Genomic DNA, 23921 nt, shown 5'->3' with positions numbered 1-23921 from the left:
GCACTAAAGATTCTGTGAAAGCACAGTTACTTTCTTCCGATACACACTTGGCATCTGTGATGTATTGCAATAAAACAAGTACAAGGAGTACTTTTCTAAGTAAATATAGATGGGTGCACACAATACCATTTACCCAAAAAAAATAATCACCGAGGAGAAATAGCTATTGCAGAGTAATGATTTAATTTTTTGCAAAAGTTATGCTGTAAACGTTTTTATTGCAGCTTTGCAGGATCACCTACCCCAACAGAATACATGCATATATCCCCATATATACATGATCTATTTATATATTTGTACAAATGGCAAATAGCCAAAGCTAACAATGTCCTTGCTGCACTCCAGTTTTTGTTTAAAAAAAGGTCAAGGCAACTGTGAATGAGTTTGCTATACAGTCAAACAGTCCCATGTTTATTTGAATGCATTATTTGATTAACCATCGTTTTAATCTAAATGACGTCCACTAGCAACATCTTCAATTAAAAAAGACAAAAAACTAACAAAACACCCTACAAAGAATGTCATTCAACAGATGTTCTTGGACCAATTAATTGTAAACTGTAAAATTAATTTGAGAAAAGATTAAACATTTAGTGGTCTGAAAACTTTTAAATGCAATCCGGGTAAATAGCATTTTACTGCCACAAGTTGTATCAAAACTTAGATGGTTATACGACGCAAAACTGAAAGATTGAATTCTGTAAGTATAATTTCGTTTTCTCCACAAGGGGGAGCTATTATTCCACCTGCGTTAGTGTGCTGCATCTCCAGCTTGGAAGAATCACATTCATCACTTAGAGGAAGTGTGTCACACTGCGGGAAGCAATTTACACAATGCTGCAAGCTTGTTTTTATGGCTTGTTTTTATGTGATTAAAAAATTATAAATTATTTTTATACATCCCTAAGTGTATAGCCTGCATACACTTATATTGAATCATTTTTAAGACATAGTTGTTTTAAGTAAATGCTTTTGCAAAAGCGTTTTGTTAAGCAAATGTATCTCCACCAAGATCTGACAGGATGAAGGAACAAAAATTCTAAATTGCACACTGTTCTTATAATCTTTGACCCCTGAGAGAAATCATAGCAAGAGTCCGGAGTATACACGTGATTGTGTTCAAGCATTAAATTGAGCTGTTCAAAGAAAATGCAGCCAGATGTGGCGAGTAGCAGTACGTTTAACATACCTATAAATAAAGCTGATAAATATTTTGTTAGTCCATGTTCATGGAAATATGTCACCTTTCTGTGTTTGGTAACTTCATGTGCACCTACTGCAATAGCCATTTGCACTGGAGACGATGCATTGCTGTCATCCACGTCCTCCCGCAGGGTATGGTGTGCTAAGTGCACTTTTCGAGCAACTCCAGGCATTACTGGGACAATGTTCACATGAAGAGCGTCCACAGTCTTGTAGCCTTTTAGGTGCAAGTCACCTGTTGAGGAAATACAGAAAAAAATCTGAGTAAAAATGATACAGTGGTCTAACTGTTCTTTTAGATGAACTTTTCCTATTTTTCAACATACAAATACTGATCCATCTTTCATAACCATTTAGCTGGGACTGGATGGCAGTGATTTCTGAGTCTAACCCAGGAAATACAGGTTAAGAGGCAGGGGATTCCCAGCATGGGATGCCAGTCTGTTACAAGCACATGCTCCCAAACACATGATACATTATTTAAATATTAAATGTTAACAACAATGCAAGTGTATATGGATAACTCTGAAATGTTTTAATATAACAGACTAAAGCTTAGATGTACAGCAACCTGTTGTCTGTGTCACTGTGGCACTCGCACGGCCGATGGAAGCTGCGGCCCAGCTCATCCAGTTTGCGCTCCATAGAGATGATGCGCTGCTCCAGTTCCCGATACGAATTGTTCCAGTTGGCACTCAAGTCACACATGATCATCTGCATCTGCGCAGGTGAAAATGGGGGAAGACCGACACTGGATCTTAGTGCCCGTGATTTGGTTCAACTTGTACCAATAAAGCAATATAAAGGCACATTGCTGTGGTATAAAGGTACAGTATTTCTGAAGAAACTGAAACCAATACATGCAAAAATCATAGGCTGACAAAGAAAATTATGTTTAAAACAAGGTGTGTTAGCTTAGCCATTTCAAAACCTCTCAAAGTCTCGCCTAGTATTGGCAGTTTAACAAGGAATTCAGAGTCAAACAGGGAACTCAGAGTCTAATGGGGGATCGGAGTCTAACAGGGAACTCTGGGGAACGGGGAAGTCTAACAGGGAAATCAGAGTCTAATAGGGTATTCAGAGTCTAACAGGTAACTCAGAGTCTAATGGGGGATCAGAGTCTAACAGGGAACTCAGGGGAACGGGGAAGTCTAACAGGGAAATCAGAGTCTAATAGGGTATTCAGAGTCTAACAGGTAACTCAGAGTCTAATGGGGGATTCAGAGTCTAACAGGGAACTCAGAGTCTAATGGGGGATTCAGAGTCAAACAGGGAACTCAGAGTCTAATGGGGGATCAGAGTCTAACAGGGAACTCAGGGGAACGGGGAAGTCTAACAGGGAAATCAGAGTCTAATAGGGTATTCAGAGTCTATCAGGTAACTCAGAGTCTAATGGGGGATTCAGAGTCTAACAGGTAACTCAGAGTCTAATGGGGGATTCAGAGTCTAACAGAGAACTCAGGGGAACAGGGAATTCAGAGTAAAATAGTCTAATAGGGACCTCAGTCTAATAGTAAATTTTTACCTTGGGAAGGTCCACCATTTCATTAGCATTGTCCCTCAGTTTTCTCTGTTTCAGTCGTAAGTATCGAAATCTGTCAAAGTGAAGGAGGAAGTGGGCAAAAATAATTCTTGAAATCTGTGAACATACAATAAATCTGTGTGATACCACCAAAACAATAAAAGCCAAACTATGAATCTAACTATACATTTAACTATGAAGAAATTGCATTGGCATGCTGTAGCAAATCAAACAAACTCAGAGCATGAATAAATAAAACCAATTAACTAACCTTTATGCAATAATAATTATTAAAAAACAAGGAAAACCAACAATTTCAACCTTATTCTTACAATTATGAAACAAATTTATGTACATTTCAGTCCATTTATGGACAATTATCCCCATCTGCTCCAGGGGGCGCTATCCTGGAGCACATTTAGCTATCGTCTTATTCCACCACAGTGTGCTAAAAACCACTCCTGCAGATGGATCCTGCCTGCTGCTGTCAGACTCCACCATGCCTTGTCCCACGTGCCCCCCCCCCCCCCCGTCATAACACATCAGCCTGACATCTGTTAAAATACAATACATTGATTTCTGTTCTAATTGCACATTATTTATTTGCACATACTTTATTTTTCTTTTCTTTAAATATTTATTTGTATTATTACAATGTTCTGTTTTTCAGAATATTTTATTACAGTGTACTTTTTAAATTTGATTGTTTACATCTTCTGCATGATGAGTACTGTCTTTGCACTTTCTTGGTTTGACACTATATGAATGCTCATCTGTGCACTGTCTGCCTGCTCCTGGACACGCCAGAATTTCCCCTTGGAATCAATGAAGTCCATCTTTGTCTTAATCTTTATCAAATTTGGAAATTTGTAGACAAACCATTCCAAACGGTTATGGCACAGGTAACAGGGCACTGTCGATGGAAAACTGGTTTGTGTAAATGAAGGCTCACTTTTATTTCGCCTGGCAGTGAGCTAGACTCTCCTCCCTCCAAGTTCTCACTTGATTTCACATCATCTTGTGTATTGAGTATTGTGTATATTCATAGATACCAAGCTTCTGTAATGCCCATGTGCAGGGTCCTGCTTCAGTGTGATGAACGAGGTTTAACGTATTTAAACATCTGCATTTCCTGCTGCCCCCCCCCCGCCCCCCCACTTCCTACCCTCATTTCCGCTGGAAAGGTAGAATCAAGTACTGTAAACAGCAGTGCCAGAAATCATCCTGCATCACATGGGAAATAATCTGTGTTTATTAATCTGTTTCAGCTGCTTGCCTGCCTGGGCTTTTGAGCCAACTTAGGAAAAAAATGCTACCTGCTCATTTTTTAAACGCATGCAAGTTGTCAAATATTCAGCAGTGACTAAATTTTGCAGATTAAATCATACTTCATAGATTAAACACTCTGTCCTCTAAACATACATCCTTACAGGTAAATATGTGTTTGGCCAACAAAGCATGTTTATAGCAAAAGCTAAACTGAGAATGACAGTAATACATAATCAAAACAGCATATCATATATTATATAACATTATACATAATATATAATGTGGAGAGGAGGTTCACCTTTGCCTTAAACATTACATGAATCTATCAAAAACATAATAAGTATGAAATAAATATGCACTATTACTTGTGATACAATATTAGATAGATAGATAGATAATAGTAAATTAATGTAAAATGTCCAAATTACTAATAAATACAACAAGGAGTCCCTCTTCTGGTTAGTTTTCATTAGGTATTATAAGAATCAAGGAGTGTTATAAGCTGAATTATACCATAGTGTTGATAAATACTGTTTTATTATTGGTTCAGGGATGTCACGTGGGTGTTCATTATTTTCATGTAACCTCACAAGTAGTTCCGGCAGCCTAACAACAGTTCAATATTAATGCGTTTTAATCTTTTATTAAACGTGTCAAGATAAAAACCTGTGTGACTTTTTAACTCATAAATCAGTCATGATCTACATAATTTTCCTTGGTTTCCAAACACACGCATCAGTCTGTTGAAGGTTTCTATGATAACTTGCTGCTTCCAGTGAACAGCCTAAAAAGACATTCTCTCCTTACAAGGACTATATTTTTAAGAGCACATTTGAAAATTAATAAATGCAAATTGAAATAACTTTCTGTTGAAATATTAACTGTGACTAATTTATTCTATTATGTTTTGTTTGTTAGCTGTGGTATAAAGAGGATAAACCACTTTGGAGTGTGGCTATACGAAAATAATCAACTAAACTCAAAATAAATAAATTGCAAGGCCCTGATGGCATCTTACCTATAGTTTTAAAAGAGATGAGGGATATATTAGCCAACCTTTAACTTTAATATTCCGGAAATCGTTATCTGCGGGTGTGGTACCTTCAGATTGGAAGCATGCTAATATAACACCCATATTCAAAAAAGGGGATAGAAGTAATCCAGCAAACTATAGGCCAATCAGTTTAACTAGCATTACTGGAAAAATAATGGAAGCTATAATCCAAGTGAAAATAGTAGATTACCTGGATGCATTTGAAAATTAATAAATGCAAATTGAAATAACTTTCTGTTGAAATATTAACTGTGACTAATTTATTCTATTATGTTTTGTTTGTTAGCTGTGGTATAAAGAGGATAAACCACTTTGGAGTGTGGCTATACGAAAATAATCAACTAAACTCAAAATAAATAAATTGCAAGGCCCTGATGGCATCTTACCTATAGTTTTAAAAGAGATGAGGGATATTATTAGCCAACCTTTAACTTTAATATTCCGGAAATCGTTATCTGCGGGTGTGGTACCTTCAGATTGGAAGCATGCTAATATAACACCCATATTCAAAAAAGGGGATAGAAGTAATCCAGCAAACTATAGGCCAATCAGTTTAACTAGCATTACTGGAAAAATAATGGAAGCTATAATTCAAGTGAAAATGGTTGATTACCTGGATGCAAATAACATTCTGAGGGATAGCCAACATGGATTCAGGAGAGGTAGATCATGTTTAACGAATTTACTTGAGTTCTTTGAGGAAGGTACAAGTGAAATTGATCACAAAAAGGCCTATGATGTGATCTACTTAGATTTCCAGAAGGCCTTTGATGTTGTCCCCCACAAACAGCTCTTGCTAAAGCTCAAAGCTGCAGGGATTTTAGGAACTGTGGCAGCTTGGATCGAAAACTGGTTAACTGACAGGAAGCAACGAGTAGTTATTAGAGGCACAATGTCACAGTGGGCCTGCGTTCATAGTGGGGTACCGCAGAGTTCAATTTTAGGACCACTATTGCTCCTAATTTACATTAATGATATTGACACCAATACATACAGTAAACTGGTTAAATGTGCAGACGACACCAAGGTGGGTGGTGTAGCAGATACTGATCTAGCAGCAGAGAGGCTACAACGGGATCTTGATTTAATTAGCGATTGGGCTGATACTTGGCAGATGAAATTTAACACAGATAAATGTAAGGTAATCCATGCAGGGAGCAGAAATATAAAGTACAGATATTTTATGGGTTCCACTGAAATAAAGGTAGCTGATTATGAGAAAGATCTCGGTGTGTATGTTGATGCTTCCATGTCCCACTCTCGCCAGTGTGGGGAAGCAATAAAAAAGGCCAATAGAATGTTGGGTTATACAGTATCTCTAGGTCTGTGGAGTTTAAGTGAAGGGAGGTGATGTTACATTTATATAATTCCTTGGTAAGACCCCACCTAGAATATTGTGTGCAGGTTTGGTCACCATACCTTAAGAAGGACATTGCTGCCTTAGAAAAAGTGCAACGGAGGGCTACGAGAATGATTCCTGGTCTGAGAGGAATGTCTTATGAGGAGAGGTTAGCTGAGCTGAATCTGTTTAGCCTTGAGCAAAGGAGACTAAGGGGGGACATGATCCAGGTCTATAAGGTTCTAATGGGTCTGGATGCTGTTCAGCCAAATGGCTATTTCAATATTAGTTTAAATACTCGGGGCCATAAGTGGAAATTAGCGGGAGAACATTTTAAAACAAATTTGAGGAAGCACTTCTTTACACAGCGTGTAGTTAGAGTATGGAATAGTCTTCCTGCTAGTGTAGCGGAAGCTAAAACCCTGGGTTCCTTTAAATCAGAGCTAGATAAGATTTTAACAACTCTGAGCTATTAGTTAATTTCTCCCCAAACGAGCTTGATGGGCCGAATGGCCCCCTCTCGTTTATAAATTTCTTATGTTCTTATGTTCTTAACTCCAACCCGATTAGCGTAGGTTACCTTGGATAGCATTACACCAATTTGTTGTTGTTGATTATTTTCATAACTGCACACCTCGTCATGGTTTATCCCTTACGTTTCAGTGATGTCACTGACCATACCTGTAAACTTGTAAATAACCTTTACTGACAGACTGGTTTAGTTTTAATCCAGCACTTAAAAACATCTGTAGCTACAAGAATATGTACTGGCACTAAGCGTTGACCTTAACAACGGGCAGTTTTCAGTTAATCTGTCAACAGGGATCAACTGTAATTCTTGGAATTCTGAGCCTTAGGGGGAAGCTGTAGAAGTTCCCGGAGTCGGTCTGCTGCACGGTAAGAACAGCGTCTCTGTGGGACTCACACTCGGATGGCCTCCAGCAGATGGCGCTGTTGCTGGCGGCGCTCGCCGCTGGCCTTCCTGCGGGTGTCAGCGCGATGCAGCAGCCAGCACTCCCGCAGCACATTGGCAGCTGCATGGCGAATCTGCACAGAGAGACACGAGTCAGCATCAGCGCCATCACTCACAATAAAGGTAAATATGAATGGAGTTGGGGATTCAGGCTCGTGTTTGGAAGGTTATGGGTCGAATTCCAAAGGATGTAGGCTGATCCCTGACTTTGCTCACTCTGGACAAATGTGTCTGCTAAATTAAAAAAAATATCATTCATACCGGTGTAACAGTGAACCAGAATAATGAAATTGTTCAGTTTGGAATGATTGTGTATAATTTTCATTACAGGGGGTTGTATGTAATGTGCGATTTGTCTCACTTGTACATCTCTCTAGACAAAAGCATCTGCTCAATAAAGTAAAGCTAATATATCTTGCACCATTTTATGCTTCTGCCTCTTTTGGTTTAGTTCTATTAATGTATCAGCCTAAGTATCTGCTGCCCTCTGGAAACCAAAGTTACTCTAACGGTGTGGGTGTGAGTATGAGTGTTATGATGTGGGCCAAGGGAACCACCTCCAGATGTGTACTCTAATTCCCATCAGTGTGAATCAGTGAGAGAGGTAGAGCCCCCGCCACCCCCCCCCCCCCCCCCACGAGGATGTGCCCAGTGGCAGGATGTGACTGAGCTCAGGGAGGAAATGCTGCATCATGACTGTCACCCCCCCGCAGGCATCAAAGAGACACACGGCAGCAATAAAATGTGAGGACATATTTCTAAGATCTATCCTATTGCTACACCACCGCTCTGTCACATGGATGTGACTTGGGACACCCTACAGAGAACAGTGCATTTGTGGTTTTCGCCGGCACAGTGGGTCTGCCTGTCTGACTGGGCTGTGCCCTCTGCTGCCAGGGTTCATCTCCACCCCATGTACACAGATTTTACACATTCACACATCTGAACCTCCCACTTTCCGCGACCCAACCCACCCCACCCCCAAATCCAGGCCAAATCCAAAATAAACAATGTAAACCATGTTTGCGTAAGTAGACTGAGAGTAGATTGCGAGAACTGGTTGGAATTGTCTTTGACTTCTGTAACTTGGCGTCGCATTGCGTCAGCGCCTGAGCCGTTACCTGAGCATCACAGGTGTCCTTATCTGCCCTACAATCTCTATTTCAGATCTCCAGTCACACCCTTATGGAATAGATAATAGTTGTTTGGACCAGTGGGCTTTTTCCTGTATAACCTGGAAACACCCTCCCCCCATATCTCTTTTCATAAATGGAAAATATGATGGCATCTTCCACATCGCACGTCTATTTCCATCCGTCTGCTTCTCTTTCCTCAAGATAAGCAAACAGATGGATCCTGTTCGAGAGCGCCCCCACCCCTTCTCCACTGACAACTGCACGGCAGGCCACGCGCACACACCGCCACACTGATGGCTCTGCTTTCCTGAAGCCAGCTCAGTCTGATATTGACGCGCTTCTTTTTTCCTGACATGGACACCATTGTTTGCCCTTTTTTGTGCCCAAACCAGAGCTGCCCCCCACCATTTTCCCACACCAGTCTGCCTTTTCGATGGCCATATTCTACGAGAAAAAAATATATTATAAAAAGACTCCTCACAGTCACATGCATGTCATGCAAAGTTACAGCATATGCTTGCCCTCTTCCTTTCATTCACTAACAAGCGGCTTTTCTGTGGGGAGACACTTTACTTTGATGGCTGCTTTCATGACAGCTGTAGCATTTCTGGGCTTTTGTCTGGGCTCATTGGCTGTAATCATTTTTATGTTTGAGCAGAGGTGGCTTAATGGTTAGGGATGCACACTTGTGACTGAAAGGTTGCTAGTTTAAATCCCCAACCAGCAAGGTACCACTGAGGTACCCTGAGCATGGTACTACTCCCAGGGCATTAAATTAGCTGCCCCCTGCTATGTCACATATGGATTAAATGCAAAGGATACATTTCATTGCTGTAATATGTTAAAAATGACAGTTTTTCATTTCAAATGTGCCTTAAAAATGTCTCTCAAAGATGAGCGAGATGCATCTTACCCGTTTGGAGATCTGAATATCCATCATAAAGTAATGCACATGCTTTTCGCCTTTGTTCAGCGCCAGTTTCTTGGTCATGACAGCCACCAGCATGGCAGTACAGGCCACTCCCTTAAGACAAATACGCAGAAAAACCCTTCAGTCAGAACAAGCACAGCACACATTTTATTGGTTCAAATTCACCTCTGATCACACTGGGAGGGTAACAAAACTCTAACACCTAATCTCTAAGTTTCCAGCTACAATGGCATCTCATTAGGTCACATTTCATAATATCCAGCCATCCATTTTCTCAAACCATTTGTCCTATTTAGGGTCACAGGGCATCAGGAATGTATCCCAGAGGCTACAGGCTCAAGGCAGGGAACCACGCATCACAGGGCACACTCATACATACCTACAAGGAATCTTTTTGGACTGTGGAGGGGGAAACTGGAGTACCCAGAGAAAACCCCACAATGACACAGGGTGAATATGCAAACTCCACATACATGGAGCCATGTTGGAGACTCAAACCCTGGCCCCAGATGTGTGAGGAAACAGTGCTGATCACTGCGCCACCATGCCACCCTTAATGTCCCCTCAATCATTATTAAAATAATACAATTTATATGCAAATAAGTATTTATACTTAATACATTTTTGTTCATATTATCTCATATATAAATAATATTCAGATTTACACTTAATTATTTTTAAATAGTAATGCATTGATTAAAAAGACACTTAAAAGAAGCCTCCGGATCTTTCACTTTCATTACCATTTCGATACGATATAAAAAATATTGTTTCTCAGTTGTTTTGTGGCTACCATGTGGGGATGTGCAGAAAGGCGCCCCCTAGCTGCTCATAAAGGCCACTGACTATTTATAGTCTTGAATGACTTGCAGCTGTACAATTAATGCTGTGTGATAAGTTATATTTGTCTTTTAAATGTATATATCATACAGCTGCTTCATGTGCTTACAATACCAAGCATAAGCAGTTAAGCTTGGCTCTAACAAAAATAGTGAATGCTTCCCTTTTTCTCAAGCAGTCTCACCCTGTATAATCTTAGTATTTTCTTCCCAAAAGTAGAAGAACAGATGAAATGCTGATTTTGAGCAAAAACTCAAACTTTAGCAGTTTTGTGAAAAACACGTTACAATGAAGCCAGAATTTCATAAACACCAATGGCCTCAATGAATCAGATACATTTTTTCGAACTACAGTGGTACCTCGGTATATGTCCACTTTGGAATAAGTCCAACTTGGTATATGTCCTGTTTGGACGCAAAAATTTTGCTTGGTATACAACCTTTGTATGGAATACGACTCACATGCTAGAACTTGTATGGGTTAAAATGAGTCACGACATCGTGCGCTACCCTTGTTTACCTCTCTTGAGACAACGCCACGACTGCCCACGAGCGTCAGTATGCCAGTTGGTACCATTCAGTGAACAACCCGTGCTATAACTCTCTTTTCATTTATTTCATCTAATTGCTTTATGTATTTTAGTATTAAGCAGTGTTTAAATTATTTTATACAACCCCTTCAATGTATAATATGCCAATAACAATATTATTAGCTCATATAAAGCAACTTTGGTTTGCTTAAACACAAATGTACAGTCTTCTGCATACATGGGAAAGATTGGTGCAATACCTCAACACTATACTGGTTACTTGACTCCGCTCCAGTACTTACACCAGGGGCGGCCAAAATTGTGGAAACATATTAAATTTTTATAGACTGCAGAACTTCTCTCAACTGTTGCTCTAGTTTCTTGTTTAATAGTCCAATGTTTGATATTTGTAATATTCTTTGATTGTTTATAAACATTACCGCCAATATTTCTGTAGTAATATTTAAATGTCAAAAATGCTAGGTGTTTCCACAATTTTGCCGACTAGTGTATGCAGTCATAAAGCATATATTTGAACACATAGCAGTTCATATAAATGACATCTAATTCATAGAATATCCCTCCATCCATCTATCCATTTTTTATAACTGCTTATCCAGTACAGGGTCATGGAGAGTCTGAAACCCATTCCAGGAAGCACATGGCACAAAGCAATGGATATCCCTCCCTCCCTCCCTCCCTCCCTCCCTCCCTCCATCCATCCATCCATCCATCCATCCCCTTCCTGTTAGACTTATCAAATTCACTGTCACAGTAATTCTGGAGGCTAACCAGGGCTCTAAGTGTGTCTTTGTTTTCTGTGTATGGCTCCGCAATGGAATGCCATCTGGCCCAAAACATAACCTGCTAGATGCTTGCACTTTCTGGATAAGAAAATTATTTCATCAATTATGGTGAAACTGAATAAACAGCACCAACATTTGTTTTCATGAAACTCAAGCACTGAGTGTGCCAGAGATGTTGGATTGCCTCTAAACCCACATACAGTATTTTCACATCCTTCTAAATAGTGCTTATCACTGTGAGAAAATGGTTGAATTGAATTTCTGAATCCTGGTTTATAACAATATGGGTGGCATGCAGAGGAACTAAACTGGAAGATTACCTGCATTCCTTTTTTGCTTGAATGAGCAAAAGAGAAAAAGAGAAAGAATAAGGCGTGATTAACAACTGGCTCCCCAGCCCCGATCAGAACTGCTACCTTCTTTTTCTAGTTTTTGTTTCCACAAATCAATGCAGTTAAATTATTTTCATTTCAATGGTTAAATTGTTACTGGAAAAACTCCCTGTATGTCACAGGAAACGGTGAAAGACACATTTGGAATCACAGATGGCATCTCAGCACCAAAACCGGAAGGAAATATTTCACTATTCATAGACCCCTAGTCACACATGACGAAGGACACAAAATGTTGAATGGACAATTTTTGGACTGTAGTATTTTAAATAAAACTAGCCAAATCATGCAGGAAATCATGCATAATTTGTTGGGGTACAGATGCTGTAACAGGAAGTGTGATTTAGTTGCTAACTAGAAAACTCAAAAATCTGTGACGGTGAGCAGATTCAGCGGGGAATTGGGCTTTTCGTGGCACAGGTTGGCACATCGTCATTTTGAGGCAGTGCCAAGTGCCATAAAGCTCCTAAAAATGGAAATGGTGGAAAGTTTTCTCTTAAAAATAGGGGGAAAGCTTATAAAAACAGAAGGAGTGAAAGTGGAGTGTAGGCGTATTTTCCACTGTGTCACTAAGGTATCTCTGCCCGGCTTTCTCCCTTTGTGATATTGTGACTTGCGCAGGTTATCAGTTCTAATTAGAAGCTGACAGGGCAGAGGTGAGGCTGGGATCTAGCCAACAAAATGCTAATAAGCGCCTAAATTCATCCCCCCCTCACACCCACTCCCAAAACAATCCCCCCCACAAGCTGGGGTATAGATCTGAAACCTTTGCAGGACTAAGCCTGCTGCCTGGCACTTTCCCTAATCTCCACAAGCAGCCTGTAAAGTGTTGATGACCTTCCTGAGCCTAACAGCCTTATGTTCCATGGCAGCTCCCTTCTTTGTCTGCTCTTTATTTTGGAGATCTTGACAAAGGGCAGGTGGAGTTCACAGGAAAGCGGTTATTAAAATTAAATACTGTATCCTAAAACACGTCAGGAGCAATTACTCAACATAATTCTCTGTGCTATTTTCTGTTTTCTTTTGGGAAATGTTGGTTAAAATATTTTCTTTTGTTATTTAATCAGTTTTTTCCTTATAATAAAAGGAATAAATTCCATGAGATAAATCCCGTCAGTTCTGCTGCAGACTCTATGCAGCCTCTTAGCTTGACTAAAACATATACTGAAAAGGCTTTATCCACTCACATTTGATAACCACTTTCATATCGCTCCACTGCAGTCACTGAGACAAGCGTCTACTGCAGTGTTTCCCAACTCAGTCCTCGGGGGAACCCCGGTCAGTCCATGTTTTTGCTCCCTCCCAGCTCCCAGCCAATCAGGAACACTGAATACTTGGTACAGGTGCGCTGGGAGCTGAAAGGAAGCAAAAATGTGGACTGTCTGGGATTCCCCAAGAACTGGGTTGGGAAACACTGGTATGTGTGTATCAGAGCGACTGCCACCCTAATAGACGAGTTCCTGCTTTTTTGGGAAAAAACTTTCCTTGGAAACATCTCACACACTTTTTTAATGTCACAACCCTCTGCTCCCAGACACCATGATTATGTATCTTCATCCCCATCATTATCACCATTTTCCTCATCACTATCAATATCATCATAATCATCATCATCACCATCGCCATCATCACTAACATCGCCATCATGTCACAACCCTCTGCTCCCAGACATCATCATTATGTATCTTCATCCTCCTTCTCATCATCATCATCATCATCATCATCATCCCAGACATCATGATTATTCATTCTCATCATTATCATCACCCGGTTACACACATTATCATCATCATCACCATCATCGCCACCAAACCAGCCAATTACCATGACTCCGGCGAAAAGGCACACCATTTTCCCACAGGTGGTTTGCGGGGAAACATCTCCGTACCCCACGGTGAGGAACGTGATAGCGATGAGCCAGAGGGCAGTGTCCATGCTGCCAGTGGGAGCCTGGATCTGCCTGTGGGGTTGGTGACAGATGGGATTATCTCACTGACTGACCCCTTCTTGTACCTGCAAGCATTAATCAAACTAGTATAGTAAGGCTATAGCAGGATCTTGGAGATAAGCACAATGAGTCTTTAAAGTTGTTGTATTATAAACATAAATAACAGGGGCATGAAGTATAAAGAAACCAGAAGTCGCTGAATGGGATATTTTTTGAGTTATGACTTTGATGGTGCTTATCTTCCATCAGATATGGACTTACACCTTAATTCTAATTCCCAGCTAGATCCCATCTGACCACAGCCACCCCCCTACCCCGATTCATCTACCTCTTCACATATATTCATGGGTAATTATATACTGCTGTTTATCGATAACATTTCTGAATCAACAGCATTACCCAACTGCATTCTTCACAAATGAATCAGATATTTCCCCAAAAGGTTCTCCTAAAATTACCTTTCACAATGCTTTGTGCTATATCAAATTAGATTGGTAAATTCTTACAAAAAAACTTAAACCTCTGGCATTTGCATATTAAGCTTGGTTAAAAATGCATGGACATGCCAAATGGGCATAGCAAATAACAGACAGCTGATAGGCAGACCCACACTACACAGCTGCTGGTTCATACAAGGAATTCAATGAATACAACAGAGAAGTGAAACATTTACTTTTCAAAGTGTGGGGCCTCATTGGCTTACATTTTTTTAGACAAATAATACTGAACTTGACTTCTGCTTGTACCTCTCGCAAAGTGTGAGCAGCCAGGATGCCGTCAGCCAGAAAAACAGGATGAAAAAGAGCAGCGTTCGCCCTGGATATTTGTTCATGAGCACCTTGAGAACAAAGCGGAACGTGAAGTTGATGTTGTTCAGCGAGCCGATGCTCCTGTAGGAGGCACTCAAGAGCACCTTGCTGTGCAGCAGGATGGCCCTGTGCACCAGGTACAGCCGTAGGAACATCAGGGATGACAGCAGCACCTCTGAGTCCAAGAGAGCTCCTTTGTGCTGTGCTGAAGAGCAAAGACGAGAGGAGAAGTTGCTGCTTGTCCCCTGATGACTTCCTCCATTCTCATCGATGGCTTTCATGGAGGCATCCACGCTGGACAGCCAGTAGGTGGCGACAGGGTGGATAGCACATACCACCAGCTCCAAGGAGATGCCCAGCACTCGCTGAGTCGTCATGGCGATTCGCCAGTCCACCTGGTAGTGGTCAATCGTAAATAGCTGCAGAAGGTCAGGGAAGCAGAGAACAGGGATCAGGGATCAGTCTTGGCAGGATGGTGAAGAAAGTTCGACAGTGTTCGACACAAGTTTATTTTCACAGCCCACCACAGATACAAACTATACTGAAATCAGACTCATAGCTTTGATAACAGCATTTCAAAAATACTCTTAAACGTTAAGAAAACTGTATTATATGAACCTTGACCAGAACTTCCCTGATTTATGAGGACTATGAAATAAGGAAGTATTGTGTTTCTATATGTGTACATTTCTCAATAATCATATGATACTACAGTTGAGACTGTTATGAACAGCAGAACTGGACTTGGGTGAAGGGTGCTGCACATATATAGATTCTGAGTAATGGGGTTCATGGGACGAAGTGGGACAGGGTTTCAGCCAGGGAATGTCACACCCCAGGGACAGTGGCGATAAATTTTGCCTGGGGGAGGGGGGGGGGGTACAATAAAATTTGTTGAACAGTGGGAGGTGGACTGGTATAGGACAGCCCACTAAGAATTCCTCAGATTCTGAAATTGATTGATTTTATGAAAAATTGTACTGGGGCATTTCTTATAGGAAGCAAGAAAACTACAGTGTACCATGTTTATATCTGGAGAATTTAAATTTAAGGAACTGCAGCAGCTTGGATGGAAAACTGCTTAACAGACAGGAAGCAGCAAGTAGTTATTAGAGATGATATATGAGGTCTGCGTTCATAGTGGGGTACCGCAGGGTTCAATTTTAGGACCACAATTGTATACAACTTACATTCATGACATTAACACCAATATATACAGACACCAAGATGGGTGGTGTAGCAGATACTGAACTAGTAGCTCAGAGGCTACAACGGGATCTTGATTTAATAAGTGACTTGGCTGAAACCTGGCAGATGAAATTTAATTTAAAGTAAATCCATAAATGTAAAGTAATCCATGCAGGGAGCAGAAATATAAAGTACAGATATTTTATGAGTTCCACTGAAATAAAGGTAGCTGATTATGAGAAAGACCTTGGTGTGTATGTTGATACTTGATGTCCTACTCTCACCAGTGTGGGGAAGCAATTAAAAATGCCAATAGGATGTTGGGTTACATCTCTGGGTGTGTGGAGTTTAGGTCAAGGGAGGTGATGCTAAGATTATACAATTCTTTGGAAAGACCCCACCTAGAATATTGTGTGCAGATTTGGCTACCATACCTTAAAAAGGATATTGCTGCCTTGGAAAGGGTTCAACGTAGGCCTACAAGAATGATTTCTCGTCTTAGAGGAATGTCTTATGAGGAGAGGTTAGCTGAGCTGAATCTGTTCAGCGACAAGCAAAGGAGACTAAGGGGGGACAAGATCCAGATATATAAGGTTCTAACAGGTCTAGATGTTGTTCAGCCAAATAGTTACTTCAATATTAGTTTAAATGCTAGAACTCATGGCCATAGGTGGAAATTAGCGGGAGAACATTTTAAAATGGATTTCAGAAAGCACTTCTTTACACAGCATGTAGTTAGCGTATGAAATAGTCTTCCTGTTAGTGTAGTGCAAGCTAAAACCCTGGGGTCCTTTAAATCAGAGCTAGATAAGATTTTAACAACTCTGAGCTATTAGTTGAGTTCTCCCCAAATGAGCTTGATGGGCCGATAGCCTCCTCTCGTTTGTAAATTTCTTATGTTCATACGAATGACAAATGAAACTGTCTCAGGAACTATTAAACGAGAACCTAGAATTTATGCCTCTGAAAACTGAAGAAAGAAAAGTTTTTATCATCACAATATCAGCACCAAGATGGCGGTGCATGTGTGCGTGGCCTGGTTCCTGTTTGGTGTCAGTCCTAGTTTTGTTGAGCATTTAGTATAAAATAACAATAAAGCTTCTATTTTATTCACCTGCTTCACATATTTGGGTAATTTTTAACAATATCACATACCTGGGTCATAATATTTTCATTATTTTCCTTACAATTTTATAATCTATAATCTTGCATTTCCACTTGTGCATTTTTTTTGAGTTGCTTTTAAAACCAGGACAAATCCATCTAGGCTGGTGCTCTTGTATGCCGAGTTTCAGAAGCAGGGAGGGGGCCCAGTGTCACAGCAGATGGGACAATGGCAGCCTCTGTTCCGAAGAAGATGAAACTCAAGAGGCGTGTGACAACCATGCCTTACGACACTGGGAGGTTAAGTTTATGGCACTTATCTAAACAGACAGAACACACTGTGAATTCTTCCTTTCAGCTCATCGGATTGTGACTCGGGTGGCGCGCCCTTGCTAACTTAAGAGGAAAAAAAGAGGACGTTTCTTCTTCTTCAGAATTCACGTTGTGTCCAAACATGACGAACCTGCCAGCTGCACCATGGTACTTAACTCTTTGCAGAACCCTTCTTCGCTCTGCCCCCTTCCACGCTTCCTGATTCTGTGGCCTCCTGGACCTCGCAGCAGCATCCCACTCACAGCTACAGCCACAGTCTCCCACGAGGAGCAGCGGCGACCATTTCAGCAATTGCTGCAATGGCTGCTACCCACCCCAGATCCATGTTTCTGGAGTCTTCATTTTTTTTTTTATTTACTATGAAAGTGATTTATAACTGCATTTATGGTGTGACCTGTAGAATATTACATGCCCATGCTTGGCACTGGGTCTTACTTAGGAGCAAATAATTATACAAGATCCATTTCAGAGCTTAGCCTTCTCTACGTGTTGGGGAATTAGCGTAGCAATGTCCGAGCCGAAAGGGGGCAGGGGGGCAGGTGTCTTCATATTCTCAGCGAATTTGCAGACCTAGAACCTGGTAAGATCACACATCACACGTCCTTGTGTGTCCTTGTGCACCGAGTGCAAACCCACCTCAGCCCGAAGTAAGAGACACATGACCAAAGGAATCACCCTTCCTTTTGTTCGAACTGCCTTCATGAAATCCCAAGGACAACAGTGAAGCCTTTTAAGGTGGAGTGTCCCCAGACATTTGATCAGCTACAAATAAATCTATGGAGACTCACCCTGATGTCCTTAATGTGGAAGGCCACGATGAGAATCAGCAGGCAGCCGGTGGACAAGCTGATCAAGCCGTTGATGATAAAGGCATAGATTGAGGTCTGTACAGAAAACCAAGAAAACAACAAAACAAAAAGAAAAAGAGCTTTAAAATATTCTGACAAGTTTTTATTCGGTTATGATTCTCCCATATCTGTACCTTGTGCGCGCTGAAATGTCAAACAGGCAAATTGCACTTCATTGACACCCTTAACTAGAATAAATGACCAAATAGGTAAACAGTGACCTGAAGGCTTACGAAACCGCTGAGTATGAGCATGTAGCCTCGGGTCTGTTTTAAGCCACCAAAAAAAATGAAAAAGAGACTCTTCATAAATCATTTATACAGAATTATATCACAAGAGTACACAGTAGACAGGCATTTATATTAACTAAATAATAGCTAAATAAAAGGCATTTTATTTTTCATATGGATTAATGCAGTCATTAATTTTGATAGGTAATTTGTAGTATATTTACAATTCAATATGACTCGAAAAACTACAAACACAAACTTTAATTTTTCATACTTTTATCTGCAATTTGCTACTAACTATAACTACTAAATTAGTCTACATCAACATTTTTATCCACGTGTATGTTTCAAACCTGTGCAAATTCTTGAATGCAAAGCATATGGTAAATAACTCAAGGAAAGCAGTGTATAGTTTTTATGATAATGTGAGTAAGAAACAGGAATGCCTGGGGTAATTTGTATTCTCAGTCCATGCAAATGAATACACTGATAAAGCCACAACACACAGTAAATATTAACTTGGTGGGATGAAGAGGTTATGCATTTTAAATGAAGTGGGGCAAAGGTCAAATTATCACCAATTTAAGCTACATTTTATGAGTGACATTTCTCTGTATGTTAAACATACCAGCCATCTGCAAGTCTATAGGCAGAGGAAGATCTACAGACAAAGATCCGGAAATATAACACAGCTCGGAAAGTAGTGTGGATAGAAAAAAACAACATGGGTCTTTTTTACCCAAATGCCTGGTGTCTGTTTGTGCCACTGATGTTACAGCAGGGCCAGTTTAACAGGGGACAAACTAATGTCTGTTTTTTGCATTTTACAGTTTCAAGAAATAATTGGTAAGCGTCAGACACAACCTTAAGGGGAATTTTAACACAGTGAAGTTCGGCTATTCTGGTATTATGTGACGTATCTTGGCAACATATAGCATTTTCCACAATTTCACTATTAGTATCTACATCATGGCTATTTTTATCCAACTGTAATTAACCTTCACATAAATGTAATGCTAATTTGAAACTACGTTATATCACACTGGCTGTACACCACATTGATTCCTTTTGTATTCTGTGTTGTCCTTCCTTCCCTTTCCGATATACTATTTGTCTGAAACTGGCCTTAACTTGTTGCACCTGTGTGACACCAAAGCTGTTTACCCAGGCTTATCTAGTAGGCGCATGACAGTCTCCTCTGCACCACCCAAAAGCTGAAACGCTTATTCCTTCTCAGTGCCTCTGCTGAAGTCAAAATTTGGTCAGATGTCAGACGGAAGGACATTTTTTTAGATGTTTTTTTCCATTACTTAGGTGGTACGTTAGGCAGGCTAACCTGAATGCCCCAAGACATTACTAATATGCATTTAGTAATAATTAAACTATGCTGGAATCCCTGTGATAATAAATGTAACATCACAGAACAACTACCATATTGTTTTTTTTTCCAGAAAGGCTCAACACGCTGAAGTGTTATCAGAAAACTATAGAAACACATCCTCTTGGCAAGCTGTTACTTCTGACATGATGCAAGCCAGGAAACCGGTGTTGATTACTCGATAGCGACAAAAATAACCCTGATCTCCATCTATATATATTTCAGCAGATTAAACTTACATACTATCACAGGACAGTGCCGTCGGGCAAATAAAACTAGCCTATATCACTGGAAATGAGCAGAGAACCCTGCTTAACTGATCCGGATACAAATTAACATACACATTGTTTTTGGGGGTAAGTGAACTCTCACACCACAGAGACGCGGCACTTTCACATCATTAGAGGTCAAGACGCTAGTGCCTCATTCAAAACAAACAGCACTTATACACCAAATGGTGTGGAAAGATACAATATGACCTTGGGCATTCCACCTAGGAAGAATAATAAAGTGTGGAAAAACAGCCTTAAAGAGCCCATTTCCATCATGACCTGCCATTTAAAGAATGGCTTTTCCAGGAGAATGTTACGCTTAGATACACCGGCATGCTGCTGCCCAGTTCGCAGAGTGATCACCTATTAGCAAACTAAATAAAGTCAGCGAATTGCCAGGATAATATATAAACACTTCATAATATGTCATCACTTTCAAATGAATCTATGAAGGATATCACTCATATATTTTACAGCAAGTACATATGAAACTGCGGCATGCAGAGAATGTGACTTGGTGTTTCGTTTGCAATGAGGAAGTTTTAAATTACTCTTGGGTTAAGGGGTCACTTAAGCACAGGAGCGTCACTGGGGATTTAAGAAAATGGAGCTTTTCTAAGGGGATTTGATTTTAATGAAAATGAATGAGTACACGCTATTTAAACTGATGAGTGCACATTTACTGGGGTGGGAGGTCCTGCATAAGCCCATTACAGACACACAAAGAAACACAACCTTTACGAAAGGTGTATTATTGAGATATCAGCGTTACATGGGAATGCATCTTTGTAAGGTGGCTTGACCCTCTGCCCACTGCAAATTACAGTATCTCATTTAATAACTCCAGAATATGATATGCTGACCCAAATGTTTTATGTTAAATATGATAAAATATCACTTATTGTCTGTTTACTTATCTATGTAAATAAGTTACTAAACCGGTGGTACACCTAGTACTTGAATCATTCATTTCTTAGCATGTTATTGTGTTTTCGCTGTAATTGGTTTGATTTTTATGCATTATTTTGGATTTTGCTATCCCTCTGTGTACCACAGGACTATACTGCATTTTCATTACCATATGATAAATGATAAACTTTTACATCTAAACAATTTTTATCCAACGGTTTGCAGCCTACGTATTTCTTTTATAATGAGACTTGCGTATTAGCTTTAAAGCTAGAAAGCTTCCAATTTAAGGGGGGGAAGGGAAAACGACAGGGCCACGCGACTGTTATAAATGGTAGGCCTGCTTACTGGTTTTGGCAATTCGTCGTGGCTGTTATCTGGCGAATTGCTGGCTGTGAGCTGATGTGCATGTCTGACAGATGAAAAACGCTGATCCGTGAGGACTACCGGTGGAGATTACTCAGCATTACAAAGCAGAGATAACGCCATGCAACTGAGAACAGTGTATGTTCTAGAAGCAACTGCAGTTTTAATACAGAATTAGCTTGTTCTCTAAATATACGGGTACATTATCTTAATTCCCATAATCTGCACTGCAGAAAATCTGTCATAAATAATGTCTGGCTCACATTCTATGCTGTGACTTCAGTCAATGGGAGTGAATATTACCGAACAGGCCGCTAACGCGACATATCACCATACATACGTTACCACGAAAGCCACTCCGTTTTATTAGTTGATGTTTAATAAAAATGAATATTATTAACCTAAAATAATTAACATAGCGCACTATAAGCATCATGAACATGCGCATTTTTTAATTTATAAGGAGCACCGGCTTCTTCTGGTTTAGTTTTCAGTGTAAGAGCTCGAAGACAGTTAACATACAATTACAGTATGCGAACTGTAGGATATCCAGACCTTACGCCATGTGCTTCTCTGTACAAATAAAGATATGAATCTGTCAGCACATTAAATTTTGTCTTTTTTACTCTGATAATATATCTAGCATGATACACTGTAATTCGGACTGGAACGCTACACGCTTACTTAATTTACTATATGCTAAGGTTGAGTAAACCCCTGAATATAATAATATATAATAAAATACTTAATAAAATACTTCACATCATTACTGCTTTGGAAATACTGTCAGATCAAGTATGCCTATACACAGCATTTCCTCTCCGTCCCGTCACGCAAACTTGTAGGCAGCAGCAGGTGGACACCGAGCACAAGTTCTGAGGAGATAAGCTGTTACACTCAGTAAATAGGCCTAATCGGGGATCTGTAATAAAGCCTTTGTTGAAAAGATAGGGCTTTTTGCCTGACCGGTTAGATTGCATTAAGATATTTCGAAGCTTCTAAAATTGCAGGCTTACACTTTAATTGTTTGTGAAGGTCTATCAATTCAAATTTAACCTACCGGTCGGTATATGACAGGGCAAAGCTCGGCGTGCAGTATCATAAGCAGGATTCCCAGGATCGCAGTGCCCAGTGCCCAAGCACATAGGCGCTTTTTGTCCTCCAGTAAAAACTTTCTGTCCCGTAGTCTGTACAAATTATCCCCTTCAATGGGAGTTATTCTCTTTCCTGGTTGAGACAAGGGCACTCTAATCTCCGTCATATCGCCGCCGTTACTGTTAAGCAACCCATCGTAATTTTTGTTGTCCTGTTTATAATCAGCGTACAGGTTGCGGGCCGTCATCTCCATAGCGCGTTCGCATCGGCTTCTCTTTCCACCTTTCGATTCTTCTTTTTCTTCGCCGTCGTCTTCTGCTGCTTCGTCCTCTCCTTGTCCGCCCTCCCCTCCAACCGAACTCTCCCCCGGGTTGAGGGTAGGCATAGCACGATAAGCGACTCTCTACCACACCTTCTTCTCCTCTCCGCAGGTCACCAAAGAGTTGAGTTTGGAGAAAGACCGAGCGCTTGCCTGCAGACCCGGAGTCGGCGTTTTAAGAGCGCGCACATCTGGCACAGCTGTGCGGCTCCTCTCATTTGCATAGGTCGCACATGGGAGAGAGCGCCTATCTGCCGCCTCTTCTTACTTCTCTTTGCACGGATACTCACAGAAATAAATTGTTCTGCATGAAATGACAGCAGAGCGTTTTCCTTGTATGTGTTTATGAACTTGTTTCTACACCAGTGACAGTAGATGGTTTGGATTGGTGTCTTATGTGTAAATGATCCCCCAAAACACACACGCACAATTAATATTTTAATTCTAATTAATACTTTTTGTAGTGCATATTAATTTTTATCGCTGTCGGTGTTTGATAATTTCCATTTTTATCACATGGACTCTTCGTTATCTGCATCGCCATATTTTTAAAACGCGTAGAAATGCTATTCTCCGTATCTCTTTAATTTGGTTGAGTCTAATGTGCAAATGGAACATGGCGACATATTACTTCTTCCTAGGGGTTTAAGAAATGGGGGGACGTGTACCCTCCAATATTTCATTATTTAATTTGGATTCATACTCATTCATCCCACCCGCCCCCAATAAATAAACCTTCGTATATAAAATTAATGTATCTATATATAATGCTTTTTTTTTGTTAAACATGAATTATTACAGTTAATTTGAATATCTATCAGTTCTTAATTACAGTAATTACAAACTACCAAATATAGTCGGTTGAATCAGTTAATAATGTAACGTCCAGTGAGTGAGTGACATCTGGTGGTGAAAAGTGTCACTGCCTTAAGGGAATTTCGGTCGCCTGAGATAAAACGTGCATTTTCGTAGTTACAGCCATTTGTGTTTTGCATCAAATAACATATTTTTCTTATTTTGTGCTGTTCTACTGTAAGATGATATCCTTTGTAGGCAGGTTGAGGGTGGCGCTAACCTTAGGAAGCTTGAAAACCGAACAATGAGGACAAGTCCTGTGCTGGAGTCAGG

General features: G+C 40.3%; 2 protein-coding genes across 4 annotated transcripts in view; both read right to left on the bottom strand.

Annotated features, from left to right (window-relative positions):
- smg9 (SMG9 nonsense mediated mRNA decay factor) overlaps positions 1-23921 on the bottom strand; it is a 76944-nt gene that overhangs the window by 30249 nt on the left and 22774 nt on the right. The window lies entirely within an intron of this gene.
- Positions 165-23069, bottom strand: kcnn4 (potassium intermediate/small conductance calcium-activated channel, subfamily N, member 4). Of its 2 annotated transcripts, none has more exons than XM_023834810.2 (9): positions 22440-23069; positions 18165-18260; positions 14689-15170; positions 13843-13954; positions 9410-9520; positions 7313-7434; positions 2729-2798; positions 1775-1923; positions 165-1438 (listed from the first exon to the last, which is right to left on the bottom strand). In XM_023834810.2, exons 1-9 carry the CDS (start codon positions 22857-22859, stop codon positions 1435-1437), a joined length of 1566 nt encoding a protein of 521 aa, XP_023690578.1. In that variant the 5' UTR covers positions 22860-23069; the 3' UTR covers positions 165-1434. The 2 variants fall into 2 exon arrangements, with proteins under 2 accessions (XP_023690578.1, XP_023690577.1); XM_023834809.2 differs by having other exon boundaries at positions 13819-13954; positions 22440-23068.

The sequence above is a fragment of the Paramormyrops kingsleyae genome, chromosome 9 (assembly GCF_048594095.1).
Source record: "Paramormyrops kingsleyae isolate MSU_618 chromosome 9, PKINGS_0.4, whole genome shotgun sequence".
NCBI lineage: Eukaryota > Metazoa > Chordata > Actinopteri > Osteoglossiformes > Mormyridae > Paramormyrops > Paramormyrops kingsleyae.
This window is presented reverse-complemented; position numbering and strand designations above follow the sequence as displayed.

Bases quoted from the DNA above. Each gene is read 5' to 3' on its own strand.
- kcnn4 (XM_023834809.2), bottom strand. From the start codon at position 22,859: ATGCCTACCCTCAACCCGGGGGAGAGTTCGGTTGGAGGGGAGGGCGGA. The intron at 2,799-7,312 runs GTGAGTCCCACA...TCACTTTGACAG, and splicing joins CTGCTGGAGGCCATCCGAGT to ATTTCGATACTTACGACTGA. The intron at 1,924-2,728 runs GTAAAAATTTAC...TCACCTGCGCAG, and splicing joins AAATGGTGGACCTTCCCAAG to ATGCAGATGATCATGTGTGA.